Raw genomic sequence first — 26,495 nt, 5'->3', positions numbered from 1 at the left:
ACAATCAGCTGTTACTAATAACCATGTTCATTAGCAAAGCTGTGATCAGCGTGTTGATCATTGCATGTTTGAAACATTAAATTTCAGCGTGCATTTGTCAGGGACAGCCCCCATAAAAGGCAAAAATGTTTGCCGCAGATTTGTGGGAAGCTTGTGGTTGGTTTGCAGCAAAAAAAAAAAAAGACTGAATCGTTCACTAGAGGCAAAGATCCAGCCACATTCTGGCAACAATAAGATGCTTGCTAGCGGCAAACTTCTAGTGGCAAATTTTTCATCGATGTGATCTGGTAGACTGTTGTAATTAAACTTTGGCAATGTTTTTGCAAACTTGCAACAGGGTCAAATTACTATATTCAAACTAGATCTGTGGCAAACAAAGAACTTTTGGATAACTTTGTTGAAAACCTATGCAGCAGTTTTCATATTTTACGAAATTTCCATGGGTCTTAGTTTAAAACAATGCAATTAGCAATTTCTGAAGGCTGCAACTTTGGATAGCCATAAAGTTTATATTTTATTGAAATTATTTTATTTACCTTCTTTGCAGAAAGTGCGATATTTAGCTTCTGCTCCAGAGCCATGAATGACGTGTTTCAGTGTTAGAGAATGGTGCCCGCTGCAGTGGTTTGCATGTCCTCATACCTGTTGAGCTCCCTGCAGGTGTTTTGGGTCAGCAGAAGGCCTGGCAGGTTAAATGGTGATTCTAAGTTGTCTGTAGGTGTCAGCATGAACATGAATGATTGTTGCTCAGTGTTAGCTGGGTTTAGCCCACAAAGTTAACCAGATGTCCACTGGTTCCAAATACAAACCTAGACAGACTTAATCTTAAGAAAGCTGATAATATTTTAGTGTGGCAGAAAACCAACCAGGACTCAGTAACATCGAGCTAGGAAAGTGAGCTGGGCTAGAACAGAAGTGTGGTGTGTTGGAATGGCATCTAGGGCAGGTGCAGGGTCCAGGAGGTAGGAATCCAGAATGAGTATCGAGAAAGCCAAGTTTACCTGTGGTTGTTGGGCTGATGGTGCAGACAGAATCCCGGTGGCGCAGACAGAGTTGGTTGAAAAATGAGGCACAAGAGACAATGAGTTAACATGCAGGATATTTACACGGAAAAAAGCAGAACAAAGGCCTGGGTGTAACTAACTGGACTTATTCAACAGTCCAGCATCGAGTAGTGGTCTGAGTCAGGCTTTTATGGCAGACACAGATGGGTTACGGGTGGACCGCTCAGGTGATCATCCAGTGATTGCACCTGCACACATTCCACACTCACACACCTCCCTCACACCCACCTGGGGAAAAATGAGAAGCGGGAAAAGAAGAGGCACATACTAGAGGGTACTGGATGGCGCTACAGAATGCTATGGTAGCCGTTTTGGTTCTGAGTACCTCTCACTCTGTAGAAGCCACTGACCTTGGGTCCAGCAGAACAGCCCCAGACCATCAAGCTTCCTCCTCCACGTTTAACAGTTGATGTCCCACACTGAGGAACCATCCTTTCTCCTGCTCAACAGTTTACAAGAATCCTGCATGATGAACCAAAGATTTCAAATTTTGACTCATCAGTCCGTAATACCTTCTTCCAGTCTTCAGCGGACCATTGGTGGTGTTTCATGGCCCAGGAAAGCCTCTTTTTCTAATTCTGATGTCTTATCAATGGCTTTCTTGCTGCAACTCCATGTCTTCTCTTTACAGTTGAAACTGAGACTTTTTACTACAACCACCGTTGAGGTGTGCTTGAAGCTGTTGTCCTGTGAGTCTTCCGATTCTGTTGTAGCTTTGGGTCTTCCAGATCTGTTCCTGTCAGAATCTTCCCCAGTTTCTGAGTGTCTTTTGATGGTGAAGAAAACTGTTCTCACTGACACCTTGACTTTCTTTGCAATTTCTCTGTAGGGAAGATGTACATTTTTAAGTGATCTGTCTCTTTTCTATTGTTAATTGTCTTTTTCTCACCATTTTTATAGCAACACACTGCTTTCTGCTGTATAGTACTGTTCAAATAATGCTCTGGAGGGTATGGCGCCACAGTGTGATCCAGCACTACTTTAATGCAGACAGAGGGAGTTGTAAGTAATCAAGAAAAGTTGGGATACCTGTAGGATTTGGTAGCACCAACTTTCAAGGCTTGATCAGCCTCCATTGCTGCAGAACAAGCTTTAAGTTGTTAACCCATTTCTTGTTCCCTGAAAAGACCTTTTTGTATAATTGTGCAATGTACATTATTTTTCTGTTTTGGGCAAACTTACCTTTTTTAACCTGTGGCAGTTCATCACTTACCTTTGTACCACCTCAAGCTATTCATTAGACTTGAACACAAGGGATTATTGCTGGGAGTAGACATTTCATATGAGAATGAAACCTGATTTGATTTACACTTCCTGGAATGCCACTGGTCTTTACTTCATGTTTTCAGTAATAGCTGCTTTATCTGTATTTCTTTGCAGACAAGTCCATTTCTTTGTTATTAGGATGAAACATCTTACATTGACTTTCAATAGACTTTGAAAGCAGAACCTTCCCTGTGGCAGATTTTATTTGCAGAGCATGAGAGAGGAGGAACAATCTTTGTGTCCAGTGTAATATTATATGTAAGAACTGTTTTGCCTGTCCAATATACTTTTGATGTCTTCGAAATTTGTGAGCATCTTGTCTGTGCATGACACTTTTAAAAATGCAATAAGCTAGCTTACTAATGCACAGAAATGTCATATAAATCCTACAGTATTTACACATTAAGCTGAGAGAAATATAAAGAATGTTCTGAGTTCAGGTGTTGATGATAGGAATGATAGGAACAGGCTGGACCAGTGTTTGCCCGATAAACACAGAGACTTAAATGGATTAGTACAAGAGGAAGTGAACAGGCAAATAAATGTGAACAACAGTCAGTGAGAATTAAATTCCCTGTTGTGATTGCAGCCTAATGAAGTGGAAACATATAAGCCAGGCTAAAAGCTGAGGTAACTAATTGAAGGATTGTTGTGTGAGTGTTTCTGTGTGTTTGCTTGTATCATGCGCAGCTGTTTGTTTCAGAGAGCAACAACTCACAAGAGGAATTAACTGCCCAGGTTTGCACTATGTTTTACTGGTTATCTTAACCACTGAATGGTCTGTGAAAAAATCTTCTCCAGTTTGTCTACAATATGCAATTTCCCCTCAGGGATTAATAAAGTTTTTCAGATTCTGATCTAAAAAAATGGCATTTACAGTAAGAAAGACTGCAATGCTCAACTTCAAATGAGCACAAGTAACGGTTCCCTGTATAGTTTTTGACTTCTAACAGCTTTAATTCCTGTTTCCTGCTTCCTGTTTGTTTATCGCCTTGTGCTGATCAAAGAAAATCATTGGATTTGTTAGGTTTCTCAGTGCACAATAAAATTCTAAGGTCTTAAACTTTCTATGGGAAGTGCCCTGAAATTGTCTCTGTGGTTATTGAGCGCATGTGTGTCATGGCAGGCTTTGGTGACACAAAGTGAGGCAGAGAGTCATGATATGCATGCAGCATTCATCAGTCACTCAACAACAGAAGATATCTGAAGTATACATCTACATTAATGTGCCCAACTGTTTCATTTGGGGACTGCACAGTATCTTGGTGGTTATCACTCTTGCCTTGCAGTAAGAAGATCCCCGGTTCTCACCTTCCCGGGATCTTTCTGCATGGAGTTGGCATGTTCTCCCTGTGCATGTGTGGGTTATCTCCAGGTTCTCCGACTTCCTGCCACAGTCCAAAAACATGTTCAGGTTAACTGACGATTGTAAATTGTCCATAGCTCTGAATGTGAGTGTGATTTTTTGTCGCACATGTCTGATTATTAATGTGACTGAGTGCAGTTTAGATTTCAGTCATGTTGAAAGTGATGCGGAAATGTTACTAGGTCCAAACTAGTTAGGCTGAGTGCATGTTTGAAAGGTTCCGAGAAGTCTAGCATTTGGAAAGGTTTGTGATTTGCTTTGCTGCAAATGCTTGTCTCTATTTCAGGGTTAATCCCATTTGCAAAGCAGCAAATAACAACAAACAGCAGCATTATTTGAATCGACTCTTTGTTTACTGCAGTGTCTCCTGGCATCACTGTTATTGTGTTGTCTTCTGCATTATAAGAGTTGTGGGTTGTGAAACCTAAAACAATGAGCTGAAGGAGGCAAAAATGCTCTGAAGAGCTGTGAGTTGCCACAAAGAGTCATCTTTTGTTTTGAAGATACTGATGAAGTGAAAACTTTTTTCAAATTCTCAGCTTATTCTGGGGTACCTCAAGCACTTTGCAAAAAAAACAGATCTGAAACTGTAGCATTATGCTAATGTTGCTGCCCACTGTAGGCTACTCACCCATGCACCACCTGACTTAGTGTTTCCATGGTGATAAGGGTTGATAGTTGAAGTGGCTTATGTGCTGTGGCACGTACAGGAAGTTGAGAGATGTGAAAATGAAAATGAGAGTCCAGTGTTTTGCGTATAAAATTGAGACTCTAATATGTTAAATCACATTATAATGGTATTCAAAGTTCACATTTGATTCTCATTTTTTTTCTGTAGTACTGTCTGAGTTTGAGGTTGTATCTAACATGTGGTGCTGCTGTGGGATGCTGCTGTGCTTGACTAAGAATAGCATCCTTGCTGGTCCTTTTGCCTGCAGTCACTGTCTGAATACCAAGTCAACATAAATGCACCTCACACACAGACTCCAACACACACTGCTGGTACCTGTGCTATTTGTAGCTTACCTTTTACAGTCCTGTGAGTGGATGTGTGTACCTGTCTGTCTTTCTTTAAGTGCACCGAACAAAAAGCCAAAGTGGCCTAATTTCTGCTTCTCCAAGCTGTAAGTCAGCAAAGACAGTTCAGGTGTGGAAACACCCCAAAGCCACATAGATATGTGAAATTCTGCAGCTGCCCAGTGTGTGTGTTCATGCATCAGTGCATGACTTAAACTGTGGTGGTACCATTGTCTTAAGAAAGCTTCAACTAGCAGTTAAAATCCTGCAGCTCCTACATTGCTCTCCAGTTACATAAGAATAATGCAATTATGAAAATGCATTCACAGCAGTTTAACTAACTTGGTACTTATGTATTAGATTAGCTTTATTGTCACATTTGATTGCATTCTAGCATTCTATTCTGCAGTGTTTAGGTGGGTGGTACATGTCAAACATCCCCATGAATGTCAGGACTCAAAGTTTCCCAGCAGAACACTGCTTTATAACAAGATGCTCGATGTTGTTCACTTCACCTGTTAATGGTCATAATGTTGTGGCTGATTGGTTTAGTGTACAATATTTATCACAAATCAGGACTAGAGTTTTGAAAAGCATTCATGTCTATTGGGGGCTTCTTTACCCATATCAGAAGGGGCACATATTTCATATATTACGGAAGAAAGTTTTATTTGTTGTTCAAATGAATGAAAAGTCCTCCTTGTGACACTCATGGTAACAGTAAGAACAATTTGAATCTGTATATTCTTATAAAAACCACAGAGGCTTATTTCATACTGTCAGATACCTCAAAACTAATTCTATAGATTCCTTCACACCAGCAAACGATTTTAGTACTATTTAAAGATTAGTAAGGTCACTACCTGTCAAGAAAAGATCTGAAATGAAACTGATATTGATCGGACATCTTATATCAGCCTTACCTAAAATGTAATGTATGAATGATTGTTGCAGGAGAAACATGCTGCTATAATTTCATGTTTTGGTTCCGGACTCTGTAACGGTCAATTGATATGTTGTCAGCTAATAACGTAATCAAGCCAAATATTCCATAATTCATTTCTTTGAGGTGGAGTCATTTTTAAAGAAAATAATAAAGTCTCTGAGTGCAGCTTCTTTTTAAAAGTGCATGTGGCATTTTTCTGTACTTTGAATTCCTGGTATTCCTGGTAAGTTGCGAAAGAGGGGGAATGATGATTTTCAGAAAGACTAAAATAAATTCACAGAAGGTTGGAAGATTTGCCACTTGTAGCTTCTCAGATATGACAAATTTATGTTTTGTTTCTCTTTATGATTGTAAAGAGAATATAATTTTTTGAACAAATGGGCACGATAAATTGATAAAAAGATGTTTTCTTGATTTAAAAAGCAGCCTACATCCTTAAAATAAATCTCAGTAAACTTTTAGCTTCTCAGATATGAGAATTCAGTGTTTTTCTGATGTTTTTTTCTCTTTTTATCATCTTGGTGACATTCTTTTTTATTTTCTTTTCTTTTCTTTTTTTTTTTTTTACCATTTTTCTTACATTTTATGGACTATACAGGTAATTGACTAAATGCTAAACAATCAAAAAAAATGTATTTACAATGAAAATGATAAAAAATATTTTGGTGGTAGTGGCCACACAAAATTGGAGCAACTTCTATGTTCGTCATCAAACTGGGCGACAAAACATATTTCTTCACACAGTCTCAGGAAAAGGTATAAAGTATTGAACATATTTGTTCTATTTGTTTGATACCTTGCATAAAATCATGTTGAAACAGCCAGAATAGTTGGATGTAGCACAGCCTCACCTGTAAAAGTTGTATAGCCTTGGACTTTACTTTCTTCATTTGTGTTGTGTACTTTGTCTGACTTTCTTTTAGTAAAAGTTACTTAAACTGGAATGAATGGTTCATTTTAGGAACTATTTTCAGAGGCAGATTCAGGCAGATTTTTTAGGTTATCTGTCACAGGTTCTGTAAAATTGCTCAACAGTGACCTTCACCAAACTTCAACTAATGGCCAGAATAGGCCACATCTACACGCATGCAATGTTTCATGTCTGGACGTGTGAAACAGTCCCACAGGTTAACTGCCCATTGAACAAGCTGTGACATTTTGGCACAGTTTTTGCCATTTGCAGTTCTTATACTTAATGAAACTCTTTTAAGAAAATGTATCTCATCAACTTCAGTTTGTTAACTTTGTTGTAAAATTTGTTGTACAGTTAGAAGAGTTGTACACCTGAGTGAGAGTGTTCAGTATCAGTTTGCTGCTCGCTGCAGAGATGACGTGTGGAACACAGCAGGTCTTGTTGTGTTGTAAGTGAAGCAACAAATTGTCTACAAGCTGTAGTTCTCATACAGTGGTGGAAAAAAAGTTTTCGGACACTACATGCAGTTGTGAAATACTGGAGTCAGAATCACTCTTAGGTCTTCAAGTGCAATGTTGTTTAGCACTGTCACAGCCAAAATACTAAACAAATCCTAAAAAAACCATTAAAAACTTAAATTTGGTTGGTTCCATAAAAATACATAAGAAATTATGACTAATGGGTCATTTTGGTACCAGTGAGCCACTAATTCAGGTTGTGCTTTTTATTAAAAAACATTGACAGTGTTGTTGCCGTGCTTCGTGTCTATATAAAGCTGGCACATTTGAAAGTTCTTCAGAGACAAAAATGGGTAAAAAAGGAACCTAACACAGGAAACACGCCTGAAAGAGCTGCCGCCAGATAGCCAGGAAGATATAGAGGAAGATATACAGACCAACCAAGAGCTTGGAAGACAAACCAAGATCTGGGCATCCAAAGGTTTCTTCAGCAAGAAATGACCACAACCTGATCCACATGTGCAGGGAAAACACAGGAGTTTCAGCAGCAGTGGTCAAACCAAACTGGTGTCCAGTGTTCCACCTGCACTGTACGTGGCCGACTTTTAGATCATGGCTTGAGGTCCTATAAGGCTGTCAAGAAGCCCCTGATCAGTGAGAGACAGAGGTTAGCCCGGCGTTGTTGGGCCCAAGCACACAAGAAGTGGACAGCCAGGAACTGGAAGAAGATTCTGTGGTCAGATGAGTCCAATTTCCAGCTTTATCTTCCTCCTGCTACTGTGAGGGTACGCAGAAGGCCAGGTGAAGCATGATCTCCAGCATGTAAAGTACCTACTGTCAAGCATGATGGAAGCAGTATGATGGTTTGGGGATGCACGAGTGCTGCTGGTGTTGGTCATCTCACCGTCTGTGATGCCACATTGAACTCTGCCATTCTGCCATTCTCCAAACCCACATGCTCCCTTCTGCACGGACACTGTTCCGTTCAGGTCAATAGTGGATGTGTCAACAAGATAATGCTTCTTGCCACACATCCAGTAGAACTTGGCTGCAGAAGCACAGTATCCAGCTCTTAGAGTGACCAGCTCAATCCCCAGACATGAGCCCCACTGAAAATCTGTGGTAGATTATCAAAAGGTCTGTTTCAAAGCGTAAACCAAAGAATTCAGAGGAAATAAAAGCAGTAATTCAAGAAGAATGGGACAAGATTACCCCAGAATAGTGTGAAAGGCTTGTAGGGAACATGTCAGCCAAGAATTAGAGCTAATGGCAGAATTACTGAATATTAATTTGATGATCTGACGGTCTATTTATGTTTTGTTCAGTTTTGAAGACATTCTCTGTAATTTGTTGACCTTGGTACTGAATATGTTGAGAACTGACATACTGAAACTGTCAAGAGTTTAATTTTGTTAGTTTTTCTTGGAAACAATAAACAAAAAAATATCTGTGGTATTTGCTTGTCTGTCTAATGCATCCACACCTTTTGAATCACAAACAAGATTTTTTCCACAAATATTTCATGATAATATTTGAGATTGTGAATAGTTTTTAGGGTGTCCAAAAAGTTTTTCCACCACTGTATTTTTGTCTGTGCAGAGCAGACGGTGATCTGATTTTTGTGACTGGACGTTGGTGATGCTGGGTGCAGGGCGAGGCAGCTTAAACCTCCCTGTTTCTGTCTGTCTCTCTGTCTGTCCGTCTCCCTCATTGTTATCCTGAGCTTAAAGCAGGCTCGTGGTTGGGGAAGCGGCATTAGCAATGCAAGGAGCTGTACAAGCCTTGCTGGTTATGTAAACCCTCCCTCCCCCCAACACACACACACACAAACAAGCCCTTAAGCCTCTCTGGTCCGTAGCGGCACACGCTAGCAAGTGTCTCTCACCCGCTTATCGTTACATCATTACTATACAGAACTGCTTCCCTCTGCAGCGGCCTCACAGCAAACTACACTGTCAGATCATGGAAATACGCAGCAAAGTCCTGCCAGCAATGTGTAGCTTAGGATTTATTTGGATAATTGGAGGCAGTGACTACTAAAACAGACAAATCTCTTTGTTACTGAGTTGCGTAATGAATATAAACATTCATAAGAATTCATTATAGGACTGCAACTAACAATTTTTTTGGTTATTGATTCATCAGATGATTATTTACTCGATTAAGATTCTACAAAAAAATGGAAAAATTAAATAGGTTAAAAAATGTAGAAAATCTGAAAATATTCACTGCCCTGCCACTTATAACTTAATATTAGTCAGCAGTTCAAAAAATATCTGAGACTCTCTGATTTTAAATGTAAAAATGTCTTAAGTAAGAGAGCATTTGGTAAGAACAGCCTCCTATTTATTACTCCGTCAAAGAACGCGGTGGAGTTACCATCGGCGTGCGTTTGTTGTCTGTCTGTTTGAAACATTACTCAAAAGTGGACTAACAGATTTGGATGAAATTTTCAGGAAAGGTCAGAAATAAAACAATGACCAAGTGATTAGATTTTGGCAGAGATATAGCTTATAGTCTGGATCCATGGATTTGTTAAAGATTTCTGTATCATTGCGAGATAGCAGCACAGTGTCACTGTAACTATGACTACAAGGGAGCACTATGTCAGCTTTCTGCTGACGATCACATGATTGCGATCGTACTACAAATTGACTGCTGCGGACTTATTGGGACTTACCCGTCGAAAATTATACAAGGGTGACAAATACATACTTTCCCTTTTGCTCCTGCATTGTGTAACATACTTTGAAATTTCACATGTACACAACTTTAACATGTAAACAATCTCAAACGTTGACAGGCCTGTCTGTCAAAGCTTGTTTAGGATGTTAAGCTGTATTGATTTAGCAAGTCATCAAATTATTGAAGTGAAATACATAAAAGAATATTTATGGTGCTACTGGGTCAATGTTTGAATGCTTGAAGGGTTCATTCTCCTTCATGTTTCTGTCATGGTTAAATTTGTAAATAAAACACTAACTGACACGGTGTTGAAAGTGTGATATTGTTCCCGCAATTTCAAGGCATTAGGAAAGAATTCATGCATGAACACATGGAAGCCAAAAGTTTGCATGTTCATTGGATTTACACATGCATTCATGTACTTTATAAAGTATGTATATCCTGATTATAATGTCCCCCTGACCCTGAACAGGATATAGTAAATACGTGTACAGTATGTATGATTAAAAAGACTGCAGTCCCTGTTGAACCTAAATATTACAGCAGTGACATAAATAATTTGTTGTTTTCTTTAAAACAATACACGGAATGTTCATCAGTCACAGCTGGTGTTGTTGGGATCAAGAATATAATAATAGTATCAGAACATAACAGCCATTTTATGTCTTAAGCCTCCACATGCCTCGCAATTCAGGATCCCAAACAAACTCTGAGCCTTTTGCACCTTTTCCCGTTTAGGGCAAATAGTTCTGCTTATAAACAGTACATGCTAGGGTAGTGCGATAGAGTGCATAACTTTTCACAATAAACTTTTTTCTAACATGTCAGCCATAGAGTAGGAAAGTTACAAGGCAATAATGTTTCACTGAGGTTTTTGCTTGAAATGGACCAAATAATTTATTAATGCAGGTTAAGCGCCTCTTGTTAAATCAGTCGAGCTGCTGAGACATAGTTCTTCTCAGATTGCTGTACACACCATATTTAAATCAGAGTATTTAAAATGTATGACTGTTAAATAAAACATCATATATGAAGTTGTACTTAAATGAAGTTTTAATACTTGAATAGTCTGTGGCAGTATTTTCTTGCTCTTTTGAGCTTAACAAAGACATATATGAACTGAACCTCATTTGGATAAAAGTCTAATTACCGCTGCTTATAAGATAGCAGGACTGTTGTTTGTCTCTGTGCTATTTTAGTGCTTCCTGGCTGAGTTTGAGAGTAAGAACTCTGACACAAGGAGGCCTGAGGTGGAGATATGAACAGCGCTGAGATGGTCTGTAGGGCTACAACTAACACAATGCATTTTATGTTCACCCAAAACCAAAAGATAGTCACTGTTGGTATCCTGCAGTATAGGAAACAATATATTCTTACATTTGAGATCCAGCAATTTACTTGAAAAGTGACTGAAAATACTATTTTTGTAGTGTACCAGGGGTTGTGAAACAGTCTATGTCCTATTCAAGTTTATTTAAGTCACTGGTCAACAAAAATATACTTTCCTACTCTGCCATTCAAAAGTTTGGGGTCACTTAGAATTGTCCTTATTTTGGAAAACAAAGCAGTTATTTCATTGAAGATAGCATTTAATGACTCAGACATACAGTCTTGACATTGTTAATGTGGTAAATGACTATTCTAGCTGGTACATTATGTTAGCTAATGATGTTGAATGATTAGAAAACCTTTGTGCAATTATGTTAGCGCATGAATTAAAGTGTGAGTTTTCATGGAAAACATGAAATTGCCTTGGTGACCCCAAACTTTTGAATGGTAGCGTATATCATGAAAAATACAGTGTGTTGCACTGGACTGATCACTGCTCTATGTGACTTCAGCTCAAACATCACTTCAGGTTAAGACACAAGTTAAAGTATGACCGCCATCTCATAAAAATAATAACATAATCAAGAGACAGCAGCCATTTTTCCATGTGCAGGCCATTGAAAAACCTAACAGCTAGGGTTAAGTCTTTTAAAGAGCCTTTTGATAATGTTGTGTCTGTTGTGTCTCACACAGCACTACTTCTTGGTCATTTTTGGCCACGATGGACAGAAACCTTTGGAGCTGCGGACAGAAGAAGAGTCAGACTGCAACGAGTGGGTGGAGTGCATCCAGCAGGCCAGGTATGAAAATCAACAATTTACAAATGTTAATGTTTAATTTGCAGCATTTATTTGAGAATGAATATGTTGCTCAATTTAGGAAACATTTTCATCCACATGTTACTTGTTACCTCCACTACATTTTGGCATTCTAACAGTTCTTATAAGATACATTCATAATGGTGAAACATCTTTCTAGAATTTTTGTACAGAGTAAAAGTTTCTAAAAGTTGTGAAAATGTTAAATATCTTTAGTATGTGGAGCCTCCATTTTTCAGTATTGGTAACACCTGTGGGCACTTTTTGATTTATGGCCTTAAATGTATTTTATACTGTACAGAGGACATTTGTGAGTTCTCTGTACTTCTAGTCTTGATTGTTTTGATTCCTTTGAGTTGCAAGGCTTTATACTGCAATATAGAATGAGCCCACAGTGGGTAAACATGTGACAGGAGCATAGAAATGACCAGAAACTGCTTGGAGTTCAGAAGGTTAGGATGGCTGCTAAATAACTTGCCAGAGATTCAAACTTCTTCCTGCTGTTTCTTTGTGCTGATGCACATTTGACACAGCTACCACGTGTTATTCCATATTTGTTTAACGTGTGTGTGTTTGTGTGTGTGTGTGCTTTCCGCTCGCAGCGGTTCACATTTAGGTCACACTGGTGCTGTATTGCTACACTGGTTACATCACAGACTTGATCTCGCCACTCGACCTCTATTTCTCGCTGCTCTGCCTCTCTCTGACTGTCTCTCCTATTTTTAATGTGGAACTCAGGAAAATGAAAGCCACCTGCATCTTTGCACATGGCTTCTGATTTTTCAAAGTCGCTTCAGCTTGTAATTGTCACATACCTGCCCATGTTAGATGATCATCCACTTGTCCTTTTCCCATGCTCCTTTTAGCTACTCTGACATCATCATCGAGCGTGAGATCCTGATGCAGAAGTATATCCACCTGGTCCAGATCATGGAGACTGAGAAGATTGCAGCCAATCAGCTTCGCACTCAGCTGGAGGACCAGGACACAGAGATCGAGAGGCTTAAAGCTGAGGTATGCATGAATGCATCCACATCTGCGTGCACATGCATACATAAATCCACGCACACGCATGTGCACAGGCACACACACACAGAGCATATGCAGATCAAAGCGTGCAAATCCATCTGACATGATGAGACCCATTACTTCCTTATCATGCAAGAGATATTTGTTTTTTTTGAACCTCTAAAGTGGTGCCATGAATATTTCATCCTCTGTGCCAGTATATTCACATGCAGACTGTTGTTTTAGATCGTAGTGCTGAATAAATCCAAGGAGAGGATGAGGCCTAACCAGAACAACCAAGAGGAGGAAGATCCAGATATTAAAAAGATTAAAAAGGTAAACTGTTTTAATCACATTACAAAGTGTAGAGAAGCTAAGTAAAATGAATAAAGGGAGACACCTAATGTGCTATGGCCATGCAGGTGCAGAGTTTCATGCGTGGCTGGCTTTGCCGGAGGAAGTGGAAGATCATTGTCCAAGACTACATCTGCTCTCCTCACGCCGAGAGCATGAGGAAGAGGAACCAGATTGTGTTCAACATGGTGGAGGCTGAGACAGAGTACGTCCACCAGCTCTCTATCCTGGTCAACTGTTTCCTCCGGCCGCTCCGCATGGCAGCCAGCTCCAAGAAGCCTCCAATCAGCCATGATGACGTCAGTAGCATCTTCCTCAACAGGTGCCAGTATCAGCTTTTCACACTAATATTTTTGCTTCCTGTTTACAATCACAAGGGCTGTCACAGGTTCAAACTATTTTAAACTCCTTCAGTCATTATGATGTGCCACACACTGCAGTTGCTCAAATCTCTTTCTCGTCTGACAACAGAAACAGGGAAGCATAGGAAAACGGCTTTATTAGGAATCTGGCTGTATTAAAATACAGAATACAGAGAAACAAACAGATGTAAACACCGCCTGCGCTTGGGTTTCACTGAAACACAGCAAGCAACATGAAAACACAATAACCCACCGAGTCCTTGTTTATTGGCTTCAAATTAAAGTTTCACCATCTCTGAATGTCTTTCAGCTTTTCACAGAGCTCTGACCTGGTTGCACACTATCAAAGTCAACAGTAACATTAGCCACATTAGCCACTATCACTAAGGATTTTCTTATTGTTGTGGGGACATTACCATCAAAAGTAAAAGTAATCCACTGGGTTTTCAGTTCATCAAATGCTGAGAGTCCAAATAGAGTTCTGCAGATTTAAGGACCTGACTGCTTTGAGTGACAGGTAGGTGCAGTCACAAAACAGTTCATGTCATAAGCCAGTGGCACTAATGCTCCACCCTTGTTTTGGATTAGCTAGGAGTTGGGGGGAGTCAGGCACTGTCAAGATGGTGATGGCAGGAGACGTCACACTGAGTTTCAAAACCAACAATGAGGAAGTCTATTGGTGATGTCATGGTGGTTTCATCCAGCTTTATATACAACCAGATAACTGGGCATGTCTCTGCATATATATTGTGCTATCTTATTGGTGCTTGTGTCTCACTGCTGGTGGCCTTTTTTATGAGCTTCTGGTGAGACTCCTAAAGGTTAGTATGGAAAAAAGTGAGCAGACAAAGTTGTAGAGTCGACCTTTCTCCATTTGTTTTGTTTGCCCTGATTGTTGTGGTTGTAGACTAAGGGCACTTAAAAGTCATGTTTAACATGTAACTAGTTGACCTGTGCTCCCAACTCCCCCTGCTGGTCAAGGTTCCTACTAATGCTCAGAACGTACCATAGACTGTATATAAAGATGGACGTAGCATCTGGCTCCAAAAATGAAACCCACTCGGAAGTGTCAAAAACTCGCAATATCACGCCGTCCGCTAGGGTTGGCTCCAAAAAGCTTGTGCTCCATAGACCCCAATTCATTTTTGGAAAAAATAAAATTTGATAGACTGACTTTCTACAGCTCAGGATGTTTTCCCGTTAGTTTTCATGATCAAAATGAGAGATCAGGTGGCCGATCTTAAAATAAATCAATACTGAATTTTAAATAAATCGTTAAAGTTGGTGGAGCTATATTGGCAATACTTGATTGACAGTCCCATTGACTGGTCCTGCCCTGAGTTGCTCTCCGGTCCAGCCTGTTTGATGACGCTTTTTACGTCACTTGCTCCAAAAAATCCAAAATGGTGACCAGGAAGTAGCAAAATCTGGGCTTCATTTTCTCGGCGTTGAAACCAACGGGTGACGTCATGGTTAGTTCACACCTGGAACGTACACTTGTGTCGTCATCATGTGCCAAATGGAGTTAAAGCAATTCCTATGGCTAACTTTACAATAAAGTATTACTTCATATTTGTTTTACATGTTCAGATGAGGAGGACAAAAATGTTACGACTTCAATCTAAGTGATTTTTGATCTGTTGTCTAACTTAATTTATGGCTGACATTCAGTTTCATTGTGAGACTAGAGTGATTCTTTTGTGGTCAATTGACACAGACATCATGTCCTTATCAATGGTATGCTTTGTGATTTTGATACAGCTAACTTCTCAGCTGATGCATACCATACCTGAGTACACCTCTTCCAGACAAGCCTGGACACAGACCACTGGACTGTGTCCGTGGTGAAAATACAAAAACGTCAACTCAGTACTTCTTAAATATTTTGTTGTCATGCATAACAAAATTTTAGTCTTTATTGTCAAAAAAGGATATTGTAATCTACAGCAGGGATCAGCTCGATTCTGCCTCAGTTTTAATAACTGTGGTGAACATTTTTGTGTGTTTGCTTTTATAACAGCAACTGCAGAGCATTTTTGTTCCCAACCACATCTCTGGCTGGCTTCTTCTCTGTGGTAACAGCTCATAGACATTGTCTTATTTAGACCTCTCTGCCAAAGTAATCAGTTAAATTTCTTAGAAACAAAATTTGAATTATTCCTTGGCCAAGAATAAAGTCAACAATGTCTCGCATGGTGTTCAAATTTCAAATAAAAAATTACAGTCCTCAGAGCTAGACTACTAACCTCATTCAGAGTAAACTGACAACCTTTTTCTCTCTTCAGTGAGACCATCATGTTTCTGCATGAGATCTTCCACCAAGGTCTAAAGGCTCGGATCGCTAACTGGCCCACTCTGGTTCTGGGTGAGTATTGTAAAATTCTGTTAATACAGTCTTCAGTGGAGTCTTGACTTCTCCAAATTAATACTCAGAGTTGCCTCTCAAGTCAAAGCAAAGTTTTACTTGTGCAAGGAATCACTTGAACACAGCAGAGTCTGAACGAGTGACTGGCAATAGGTGGAAACAGTTTGATTTTTAAGCAGGCACAGGAACAAGTTACATTGGTGTTATCAGCTTCTGCACAACCAGCTTCAACTGCCTGCTTGCAGGATCAGCTTGTTATATTTTCATGGCCAAAGGGAATCATATAAATTTACTGGGTACATTGGGTTATATGAGCTCACAGTCACACAGTTCTACAGTAGTTTGAAATCATACAGAGCATTTAATGCATGTTTTCGCCCATTACTTACAACCTCCATGCGCCTTACATTAACGAACAATTAAACCTTATCTAAGATAAATCTCTGACTGCCTTAAAGGAAGGAAATCCATCTAAAAACGCATTCAGCACCCATCACTTTGCTGTTGGCTGCTTTACTATGATGCCTTTGATCTCAAGCTGAGTGCTGATAAGTTGTGTTTTCTTATTCCCACCCAGCGGACCTGTTTGACATCCTGCTGCCCATGTTGAACATCTACCAGGAGTTTGTGCGAAACCACCAGTACAGTCTGCAGGTGCTGGCAAACTGTAAGCAGAACAGAGACTTCGACAAACTACTCAAACAGTACGAGTCCAACGCTGCTTGTGAAGGCCGCATGTTGGAGACATTCCTCACTTATCCCATGTTCCAGGTACTACACACCGATGCTTAGACAGTAACTACTCTTCATGGAGAGATGTATTTACTATTCTTCAGTAAATGGTACACACAGGCACACTGAGGCATAACTATACTAATGACAAATGCAGTAACTCAAAAATCTGCCTGCTTGTGCATTGACAGAAGTTTTTTTTTAGATTGGAAGAGCAAAAATTTTGTTTTAGAAAATACCTATGTGCAGGTATGTCTCAATGATTGAATTCATTGGTTGTTATTTTATCAGACTGTCAAAATTATTATTTAAACAAATCCTTCAGTCCCAGGTCTTACTACTTTTAGAATAACTACTGTTAAATATACTGTTAGCAACATTTGTTTGGTTAACCTAATGATGGTCATCCTATTTTTTTGTTTTATATACCATATATTCAGACACAAATGTCTCTCTAAGCTTAAATCTATTGTGCATGTCCATTTATATGTTACGTTGATATTTTAGATCCCACGATACATCATAACTCTCCACGAGCTGCTGGCGCACACACCTCATGAACATGTGGAGCGCAAGAGCCTGGAGTTTGCCAAATCCAAACTGGAGGAGCTGTCAAAGTGAGTGAGCCCACCATTTTTATGATACATACCAAGCAGTAATGATGGTGTTATTCACGGCCTTGTCTATGTGAGTCTAGCAGTTATTAATTCAATTCAATTTCAATTTTATTTATATAGCGCCAATTACAGGTCAGATTGTCTCAAAACGCTTTACAGAACCCATATGCCTGAAGTCTATTTGTGCAGAGGGCTGTAATGCTTCCAAACACAAACTGGCAGTTTTGAATGATATTCCTGGTACAGTTAAAGTAATATGGCTAATGATCTCAAACCATTGTAATTGGTCTACTACTAATTTCTCCAACGCAAAATTGTGCCTGGTTTAAATTTGGCCACTGTCACTGTTAGAGTCAAGTCTCCCTACACTGTTCCAAGTGGTCCTGCAATGTGCGGAATGATCCCTCAAAATCCTATTATATACAAAAATATGTCAACCACCATCTGTGATGAGTGGTCAATGTCTAAACTGTCCCACAATTGTGTCCTTTCAACTTCAATTTCATTTTGTAGAAGAGGAAGAAATCACAAGAAGCCAATCGGTCAAGTAGTGCTAGTGGAGAACTGCACTTTTGTTGGTGTGGCCAAGAAATGTGCTTGCCTTTATTGCACTGTGAGTGGGTATGTTGTCATATTGAAGCCCCCACATCATGGCACCACAACTGAATGTTTTCCTTTAGACATGTCAAGACGTTACAGTAGCCTTGACATTCAGTACCTGGGCGACAAATGCAAAATAGTGTGAGTGTTGAAGAGCATACTCGAGGTGCTCCTGACGCTTACTTTGCATTCTTGCACAATGTGACTTCTTCTTCTCTTAAAAATGTTGTTTAGTCTCTGGATGGTAGCCGCAAACGAACGTCTTGTTACCGGTCCTAATCCTTCACATGAAGGGTGGACCTGTTAATGGAAATCCTCTCAAACTTTGCTGTGGTGCTTTTTCTGTAAGTTCAAATGAAATTGCATACCTGCTAGTGGTCACAAAGACACAGGCATCAAAGGTCCTGATGTTGATGATGCAACATTGTGTGGAATCCTGACTCAACAGAAATGGAATTTGTTTTGGATATTTTTTTCACATATACACAGAAACCACAGAATGTTTGGTCATGAAATTAGCTGAAAGTCCTGGAAATGCATTGAAATAACTGTAGCATCACCTAAGACCAAAATGTTGAACTGTTGTTTCAGTGTTTTTATAAAGCACTTGTCCTGTTTGACATTCAGGCTTTTGATGATATCTCCTGCTACTGTTTCATCCCATTTTAGATGTATTACTCGCTAAATATTGAGCTGAGGGAGGGCACTAAACAGTTATATCTTAAATCAAATTGCAGTATCTGTCAGAAATATCGTAGTTAGATATTTTCCCCAAATCATTCAGTCAAAGTTCGTCCAAACTTCTGAAATCTACATGTAATGTTTACCTGTGCAAATACAAAACCAGGTGATGTCAAGAACTTGATCATGACTAGAGATGCTTGAGTGTGAGCTCACTCCCTGATGTTTGGCCGTGTTGTCAGGATGATGCACGATGAAGTGAGTGACACAGAGAACATTAGGAAGAACCTGGCCATTGAGCGGATGATCGTGGAGGGCTGTGACATCCTTTTAGACACAAGTCAGACCTTTGTCAGACAAGGTGAGCTTCTATCTCTGTGTTTATGAACTACCAACGCTGTGTGTTAGTTCTCCATCATTTCACTTCTGACTGCCTCTCTCTGTGAACAGGCTCTCTCATCCAGCTGCCGTCCAGCAGTGAACGGGGCATGCTCAGTAAGGTCCGCCTGGGCTCCCTGTCCCTGAGGAAGGAAGGCGAGCGGCAGTGTTTCTTGTTTACCAAGCACTTCCTCATCTGTACACGAACATCTGGAGGGAAGCTTCACTTACTCAAGGTCCGCCTGATGTGTCCGCAAATATTTCATTATCAACTCAACCTTAATGGTCCCATTGAGGTTTGAAACTTCTTTGTGAAAGGAGATCTGTTCACTGTTTGGATCATCCACTTGCCCACAATATCATCCAATATGTAGTCAATTAGCCATTTTGTAGTTCTGTTTGAATTCTCAACCTTAAATTTCACCAACCACGTAGTATAATACAGAGGCTGTACAGACTTAGACCATCGTCCATGCTCGTATGAGAAGAAGATTGGACATTTACGTTAGTTGCTAGTTAAAGGGATTTTTTTATGTGGTGGAATATGATTTTCTGTGGTGGGAATGATGGTGAGCATAGCACTTCTTAGATGTCTCAGACATGGAGTTGCTCGTCTTCAACTGTGTGAGCCCCAAACGCACCTAGTGTAATCATATTTGAAACTTAATTTGCTCTTCCTAAATTAGAAATATGTTGCAAAATGTGATGAACTGTTAAAGAGCAGCCTGCACACTGGTCCCCCAGCGGATGTGTTGGAAAATGAAACCGAAGCTGGGTTTTAAAAATGAAGTTGAGAATTGATACGGATATGCACAGCTTTATAAATATAAGCCTGCAGGCTGTTGCAGAGTCCAGGAACAGATGAGGATTAAGAGAAATAATGACCATCAGTGACAATTTGTTTAGTGTTGTGAGGACATCCAGTGGAGAGCAGAAAGCAGGACAGGTGTCATGTTGAGTGTCTGAACTTTGATAATGTTGTGTTACATTACAGTATAGTAACATTCGTCAGTGGCTGCTTTGCGTTGGTAACATTGGTTCATTTTTTTTGAACATGTTACGGATACCGGGGCTCAGAGACTCGGGGGCAGGACAAGCGATGGGAAACATTTACCAATCTTGGTTTCCTAAACACAGAATTTAACAAGTTGTCCCCAGAATACAGTAACACCGCAACCACAAGAATAACCCAGATAAACTAAGGCAGGACACTGAAGAATTTGGTGCTAGGCAAAAGTTCACCAGTAACTCTGAAACAGGAAACACACACTAACCAGGACTGGCTGAAGCTAGTAGCAGAGCAACAACTCAGAGTAACAGAGCAGAAAAGCACAAAAACTAACTGAACGGCTCTTCAAGGCAAGCAGGGAACTTAGCTGTATGCAGACTTGGATAGCGGGGAACTGTAGAAGCTGGGTGGTTGGTGCACTGGTGTGTGGCTTGGAAGGGATACAAATTCGGACAGGTGCTGCAGGAACGGAAGGAGCCGCTTGGACTGGGACCGTCTTGGTGGAGTGAAGGTGGAGGGCTGACAGAAGCCGGAGGGATTCAGGCAGACCATGGTGTGGAACGAGACTCCGGGTAGACGGTCGAGCAGAAATCCAGAGTGAGAACAAGGGAGAAAACAATGAGTTGCAAGAGTAACAAGGCAGTTGGAGAGAACTATGGTTTGTGCCGACTAGATAGATCAATGATCTGGCCATGAGTAATGCCGGGAAGTGACGGTAAGGGAGTGCAAATTGATTATCGCTACCACCTACTCGCCCACCAATTCTTCTGATTTTCATTGACAGCACCCGTCCCCACACCACACACCGTACACCCACCCACCTGAGGAGAGAGAGGGAAGGGGACGGGAAAAAGAAGTCTGCCACTAAGTGTAACAGAACATTAGTTTAGAGTACATAGTTACATCTGCTATCCTCACCTTGTTTGAGCAATGTCGTCATGAAGTGTAACATTCAAAACAGCAATGTTGTGATGTCCATGCCTTCTAATGTGGTGCAGAAGCTCTGGCATTTGTTTGTGTGACAGATTATTACAAATATCTAACACTCATCCAGGGTCACAAATGTATCTTCTATTTTGCAAACGCTAAATAGTGGGGAGGCGTATGACCATTGACCAAGATCAGATTAAAAGTATCTTAAAGTAAAATTGGTGGCTAATGGTGTTAAACAGACAGATGAAGACGTGCTGTTGCATTCATGTATAACAAGTTGCAGTAAACGCTAAGCAGTTAAAAAGTGGCAGGAATTAATCTTTTTCTGGCTTTGTAAGAAAAACAGGACTTGTCTAAAATACATCTCAAAAACTTAACTAAAGGTTTTTACATGTTGCTTGAAAGAACGTTTTCTTTAGGAAAGTGTTGTTTAATCTAAGTTTGGTTAAGTCAAGGATGTTAGTTTTGTTCTTTGCTTTTCCCTACCCCTTTACTGACAGACAAATGACAAAAATGTGTCATTTTCCCCCTGTAACAGCAGGGAGGAACACTGTCTCTAATAGAGTGCACTCTGATTGAGGAACTAGATGCCAATGATGAAGACTGTGAGTATCTTCCTACAGTCTTTATTTATTTGTACCACCCTTAAATTTCCTAAGATGTGGCCATCCATCCATCCATGATTTTTTATTTTTTCCCCCCACAGACAATGCAGCAGGTCAAGGCTTCAACCATCTGGAGTTTAAAATTGTGGTGGAGCCTCCTGATGGTCAGAGCTTCTCCGTCGTCCTCTTGGCTCCGTCTCGTCAGGAGAAAGCTGCCTGGACCAGCGACATCAGCCAGGTAGGAGGTCAAAGATCCAATGACAAATTTTAAATAAAACCTCCTGAAACCAGGTGTCATGTTTTTCTGTTTGTCTGCTTTCTGTTTCAGTGCATCGATAACATTCGGTGTAATGGCCTGATGACCAGCGTGTTTGAGGAGAACTCCAAAGTTTCTGTCCCGCACATGATCAAGTATGAAAAGAGAATTTGGGATTAACTGTTGACGCATATAGCTACACAATCACAACATTCTGTTAAGAAAGAAGATAATTATACTTTTAAAATACATATTTTTTAATTGTTATGGTAATAGGTTAGTCCAGGAATACAATGTTTCAGTCCTTAAACCTTCGTCAGATACAACTGAGTAAAAACGAACATGCCAGACAGATATAATCCTTCAGACTGTGCACATCTAACCCCTTACATGTAAATCCCATCATCAGAAATGGACATGCACACTACAATAAGCAGCAGTAAATACCTCAAAATTGATTGTATAAAATCTGTTTATCCAAAGTATCCAAAATGACAAAATTGTACTGATAGTAAATCTCATACTAAGTTTACAGCTGTTCTACCTGGGAATATTTCCTCTGGTGCAGCTGTCTAGTAGCAGCCAAGTAGCCAAATTTACCCTCCAAGTCAAATGAAACACTAGTACCCTAAAGAAATAATGGTCATCAGTCCAAATTGTCTAAATGTGTAGCTGACCAATTCCTTTTATTAAATGTTGCAAATTCTGTCCATATGTGATGATAATTTGTCGCAAATTCTTAACATACACTTTCATTCAGACTTCAGCTGAAATAGCACATCCATTCCCCCAATGCCAGCTTGTGCATATTCAGTACGTACCTCAGAACCTTTTCCAAGTACTGGTTTCTTGTAGGATCGGTGGAAGTGGGACCTAATTATTATATATCTATTATTATTATTATTATATATCTGTTCTATGTGTAGTAGACAAATTAACAATCTCCACTTATTTTAGCACCACCTGGAAAGCAAAAACTCGCAAAGTATTTTTTGAAATTTATTTGTAAATAAATTCAATCATCAAGAGGTTAAGCAGCTTATAGTAACATAAAATCTGTATTGATTTGTACTAATCCGTTTTAACTGAACACTGTGTTTGTCTCATAAAGGTCTGATGCCAGGCTGCATAAGGACGACGTCGACATTTGCTTTAGCAAGACGCTCAATTCCTGCAAGGTCCCTCAGATCCGATACGCCAGTGTGGAGCGCCTGCTGGAGCGTCTGACCGACCTGCGTTTCCTCTCCATAGATTTCCTCAACACCTTCCTCCACACCTACAGGATCTTCACCACAGCAGCCGTGGTCATTGACAAGCTGGCTGACATCTACAAGAAGCCGTTCACCTCCATACCGGTCAGGTACGTGTGCGTTTGTAACAACAGTGGCTGCAGACATCTTACTAATCATCCATCCCCGCTGTGTGTCCCCTCACATGGCTGCCTTCACTTCATTTGTCTACCTTTCTGTTTCTACGTGCTCCTCTCATCCTCCCACGCACCCTCATCCAGGATCGAGCAGCATTCATGTGACCGTCTGTCCATCATGTCCCTCTGTCCTGACTACAGTCTGAAGATCACACAGCTTGCACTGGACCAGTCCAAGTAAATACCATCACTGCTGATATATTCCACTAAAGCCTGGCTCAGACTACAGGAGACAGATTTTGAAATCAAGTTGCATCATAACAAGAAACTTGACAGATATTCTCTATAATATCAGATATGCAAACACAACAGTATCTGAAAGAAGCAGTTCATCACACACTGCAGGGTTAGGGTTAGAAGGCTAAAGAAGTCTGAATGAGAAAATGTGTGGAAGATGCGGTCAGTGTGGTTGGTGTATTCTTTAGCGAGAACTGGATGTGAAATATATCAATTTTAATATCTGTAGCTGACATCACCCTCAAGGACTGAAAACAGTGTCCGATACTCCAGGCAGTAGCGTGATAATCCAAATCGTAACTGATAAATATGTTTGATATCAGAGCGCTGCACTTGGATTAGGATCCTAAAAGACCCAACACTAATCTCACAGCAGCAGCTGGTCAAAAAAGAACCTGTAGATCCCCTGATTTAACACAACTAAAAGGATAAAGTCAACACACGAAGCTAAAAAGAACAAAGCAGGTTTTAACAGTGTAGCATGACTAATTCTTATGAATGCAATGTACTAGCTGTAATTTTGCTGTTATTACTGATAAGCATGTCTGAAACAAAACTGAAAACTTTCTCTTTACAGCAGGATTTTTTTTAGTAAATTTCAGACATGTTTAGTTATTAAACAATATATTTTAACAAATTATTTTTGTCAGTTAGAGCCAACTTACTAACAACTAACAAAGTAACCACTTAACCTGTACTTGTAAGTGTAACTGCAGTACAGTCTTGTGGAATCAGAGGTTGGCTGTCCATATTTGTCTCTCTGACGGTGAACTTGACGAAGAAACACAATATTGATCCATATCAAAATAAGAAAGTTCAGAACAAAGCAAATGTAAACAAACTCACATGGTCTGAGTGTAGTGCTGCGGGATAGCTAACTTAAAATGACAAAGTGCGATGACAATAGATATTTGGATTTTAATGGATGTCATTCTATTGTTGATCATTAGATTGATACATTACCACTCTCATTTCACCCCCATTCACACCAAGATCTCAGACCAGATTTCTTCTCTGACTGTTGGTATAAGATAGGGCTAAATCGACCTGGATCTCTTGACGTCAGAGCCTGGCCCGATTCTCCTCAGAGCAACAGATCAACTCGTCCCTTTCCTCTCAGGTCTCTGGAACTCTTCTTCGCCACCAACCAGGGCGTGTGGGGAACCGACCCGTTGAACAACAAATCACCAAGGCTGTGTCGCAAGTTCTCTTCCCCACCTCCACTCTCCATCCCCCCTCGCACCTCCTCCCCCGTCCACTGCCGCAAGCTCTCCCTCAGCTCGCCGATCGGTATGAAAGCAGGAGCTTTGGACCTCTCCACCACCCCCTCCTCCTCAGCAGCCAACTCCCCCACCTCCAGCCACAGCCCCTCCATCTCCTCTCCTCCTCCCGGCTTAACCAGACCCCCCTCGGGCTTCTCCTCACCTCCGCCCACTGCCACACGCTCTCCCACCCTCCCCCAAGCCTCTGGGGTCTCCTCGCCGCCCCCCATCTCCACCAAGGCCCCGCTGGACCTGAGCCGTGGTCCCAGCTCTCCAGAGCTGAGTCCAGCTGCAGGGGAGGACGTCAGCGGAGAGCTGCCTCGCATCGACGCCTTCTGTGGGAAGCTGAGGCGCAGCATCCGCAGGGGTGAGTGGCTGCAACACAAAAGCATATGATTCACTCTCTGTCAGTCCCATATGAACATCAGCACATGTGTGGGCACACGCCTGAGAGTCGATTTACTGTTATGAAGTTAAAAACAGGGAATAGCTCCAACATTTCTACCATCTGCTGCAGAAATGGCTTTAATTTCTCCTCATTCGAATTATTTATTACTACTATTACACTAGACCGAGACGCATCTTTAGTTGTGGCCTGCCAGCCTAAACAGGCAGACATAAATGGGTCACCATTACCCAACAGAGGAATAATCGTGCTCTTAGATCACCATCTGGCTCCAGCAGACAGCTTGTTCGCCATAAAAACAGCGGCGGAGCACTAGGTCAGAAAACCACTGACAACAAACTGGAGAGGAAGAAAATGAAGAGTCGAGCAGAGCCTCTTACATGGCAGTAGAAGTGCCGTCGAAGAGGAAAATGACAGTGAATGGGTGAAATGGAGAGCCCTCCAATAGCACCAAATATAACAGCTTTTGACCTGCAAGTTCACAGAGACACGTGAACGACACACCGTCTGTATGCATGCTCATTTGAAGAGAGATTATTTTAATCCAGACTGAATTTTTAGATTAAATATTTATGATTGAAAATAAGATTTATATTCATCGTCCTGGGAAAAAAGCACAATGTGGATGTAACAGAAATGCAGCACAAAGCAGACACTCCTAATACCTAGGTCAGCCCAAACGCTGATGAGCGACGAATGAAAGGCAAAACCAACCAATCAGTGTCATAAGGTGCCATGTGCTGCCTAAACAGCTTCAGCACTTTTTTAATTTGTCACCTGTCATTATTATAAAGAACATTATTATTATTCATGTTTGCTGCTGCAGGAACTGGAAGTAGCTACAAGATGCTGCTACATTAACGACCCCATAAAAAGTGTAGGATCCACCAGCCTACATTAGCATGCTCCAAATACATGCTCCGATGGTTCTGCTACTAGAACTGTGTGTGGCATTTATCTGGGCTCTAATCTGAGGTGCTCTTAACTTGCGATTTCTTGGTCTTCCTTTCCTGGGGTGGCCCTCATGTGAGCCAGTTTCATCGTAGCATTTGATGGTTTTTGCGACTGCACTTGGGGATGCATTCAAAGTTATTGGAATTTTCCAGATCGACTGAACTTCAGTTCTTAAAGTAATGATGGACTGTCGTTTCTCTTTACTGAGTTGAGTGGTTCATGTCATAATATGGATTCTAGCAGTTGTCAAATAGGGCTACTTAAAAGAATCTCAAATATAAAACATATTCTGATGTGTTCAACACTTTTTGTTTACAACAGAATTCCATAGAATAGAATGGAATAGAATAGAATAAAATGCAAAATATCCTTTATCATTCCTACAAGAGGAACTTTGCAATGTGACCGCAGCAAAATGACAGTAAGAAAAATCAAGAGAACACATCTA

The 26,495-nt window shown here is 40.5% G+C and overlaps 1 protein-coding gene across 4 annotated transcripts in view; it reads left to right on the top strand.

Moving 5' to 3' along the window:
- The window catches only part of rasgrf2a (Ras protein-specific guanine nucleotide-releasing factor 2a), a 56,315-nt gene that overhangs the window by 12,021 nt on the left and 17,799 nt on the right, over window positions 1-26,495 (top strand). Inside the window, exons 2-16 of one of the 4 annotated variants that reach the window (XM_051938755.1) lie at window positions 11,738-11,844; window positions 12,729-12,876; window positions 13,117-13,206; window positions 13,293-13,546; window positions 15,872-15,951; window positions 16,529-16,722; window positions 17,191-17,300; window positions 18,824-18,942; window positions 19,032-19,195; window positions 21,443-21,506; window positions 21,608-21,744; window positions 21,835-21,917; window positions 22,874-23,122; window positions 23,273-23,365; window positions 24,546-25,054. In XM_051938755.1, coding sequence (XP_051794715.1) covers window positions 11,738-11,844; window positions 12,729-12,876; window positions 13,117-13,206; window positions 13,293-13,546; window positions 15,872-15,951; window positions 16,529-16,722; window positions 17,191-17,300; window positions 18,824-18,942; window positions 19,032-19,195; window positions 21,443-21,506; window positions 21,608-21,744; window positions 21,835-21,917; window positions 22,874-23,122; window positions 23,273-23,365; window positions 24,546-25,054 — 2,401 coding nt within the window. Of the gene's footprint in view, window positions 1-11,737; window positions 11,845-12,728; window positions 12,877-13,116; window positions 13,207-13,292; window positions 13,547-15,871; window positions 15,952-16,528; window positions 16,723-17,190; window positions 17,301-18,823; window positions 18,943-19,031; window positions 19,196-21,439; window positions 21,507-21,607; window positions 21,745-21,834; window positions 21,918-22,873; window positions 23,123-23,272; window positions 23,366-24,545; window positions 25,055-26,495 lie in introns of all 4 variants that reach the window. The other 3 variants (XM_022199796.2, XM_051938756.1, XM_022199797.2) reach the window with 3 other exon arrangements.

This window comes from Acanthochromis polyacanthus, chromosome 18 (genome assembly GCF_021347895.1).
Source record: "Acanthochromis polyacanthus isolate Apoly-LR-REF ecotype Palm Island chromosome 18, KAUST_Apoly_ChrSc, whole genome shotgun sequence".
Taxonomy (NCBI): domain Eukaryota; kingdom Metazoa; phylum Chordata; class Actinopteri; family Pomacentridae; genus Acanthochromis; species Acanthochromis polyacanthus.
Note: the sequence above shows the minus strand (reverse complement) of the source record. Positions and strands in the feature narration are given on the sequence as shown.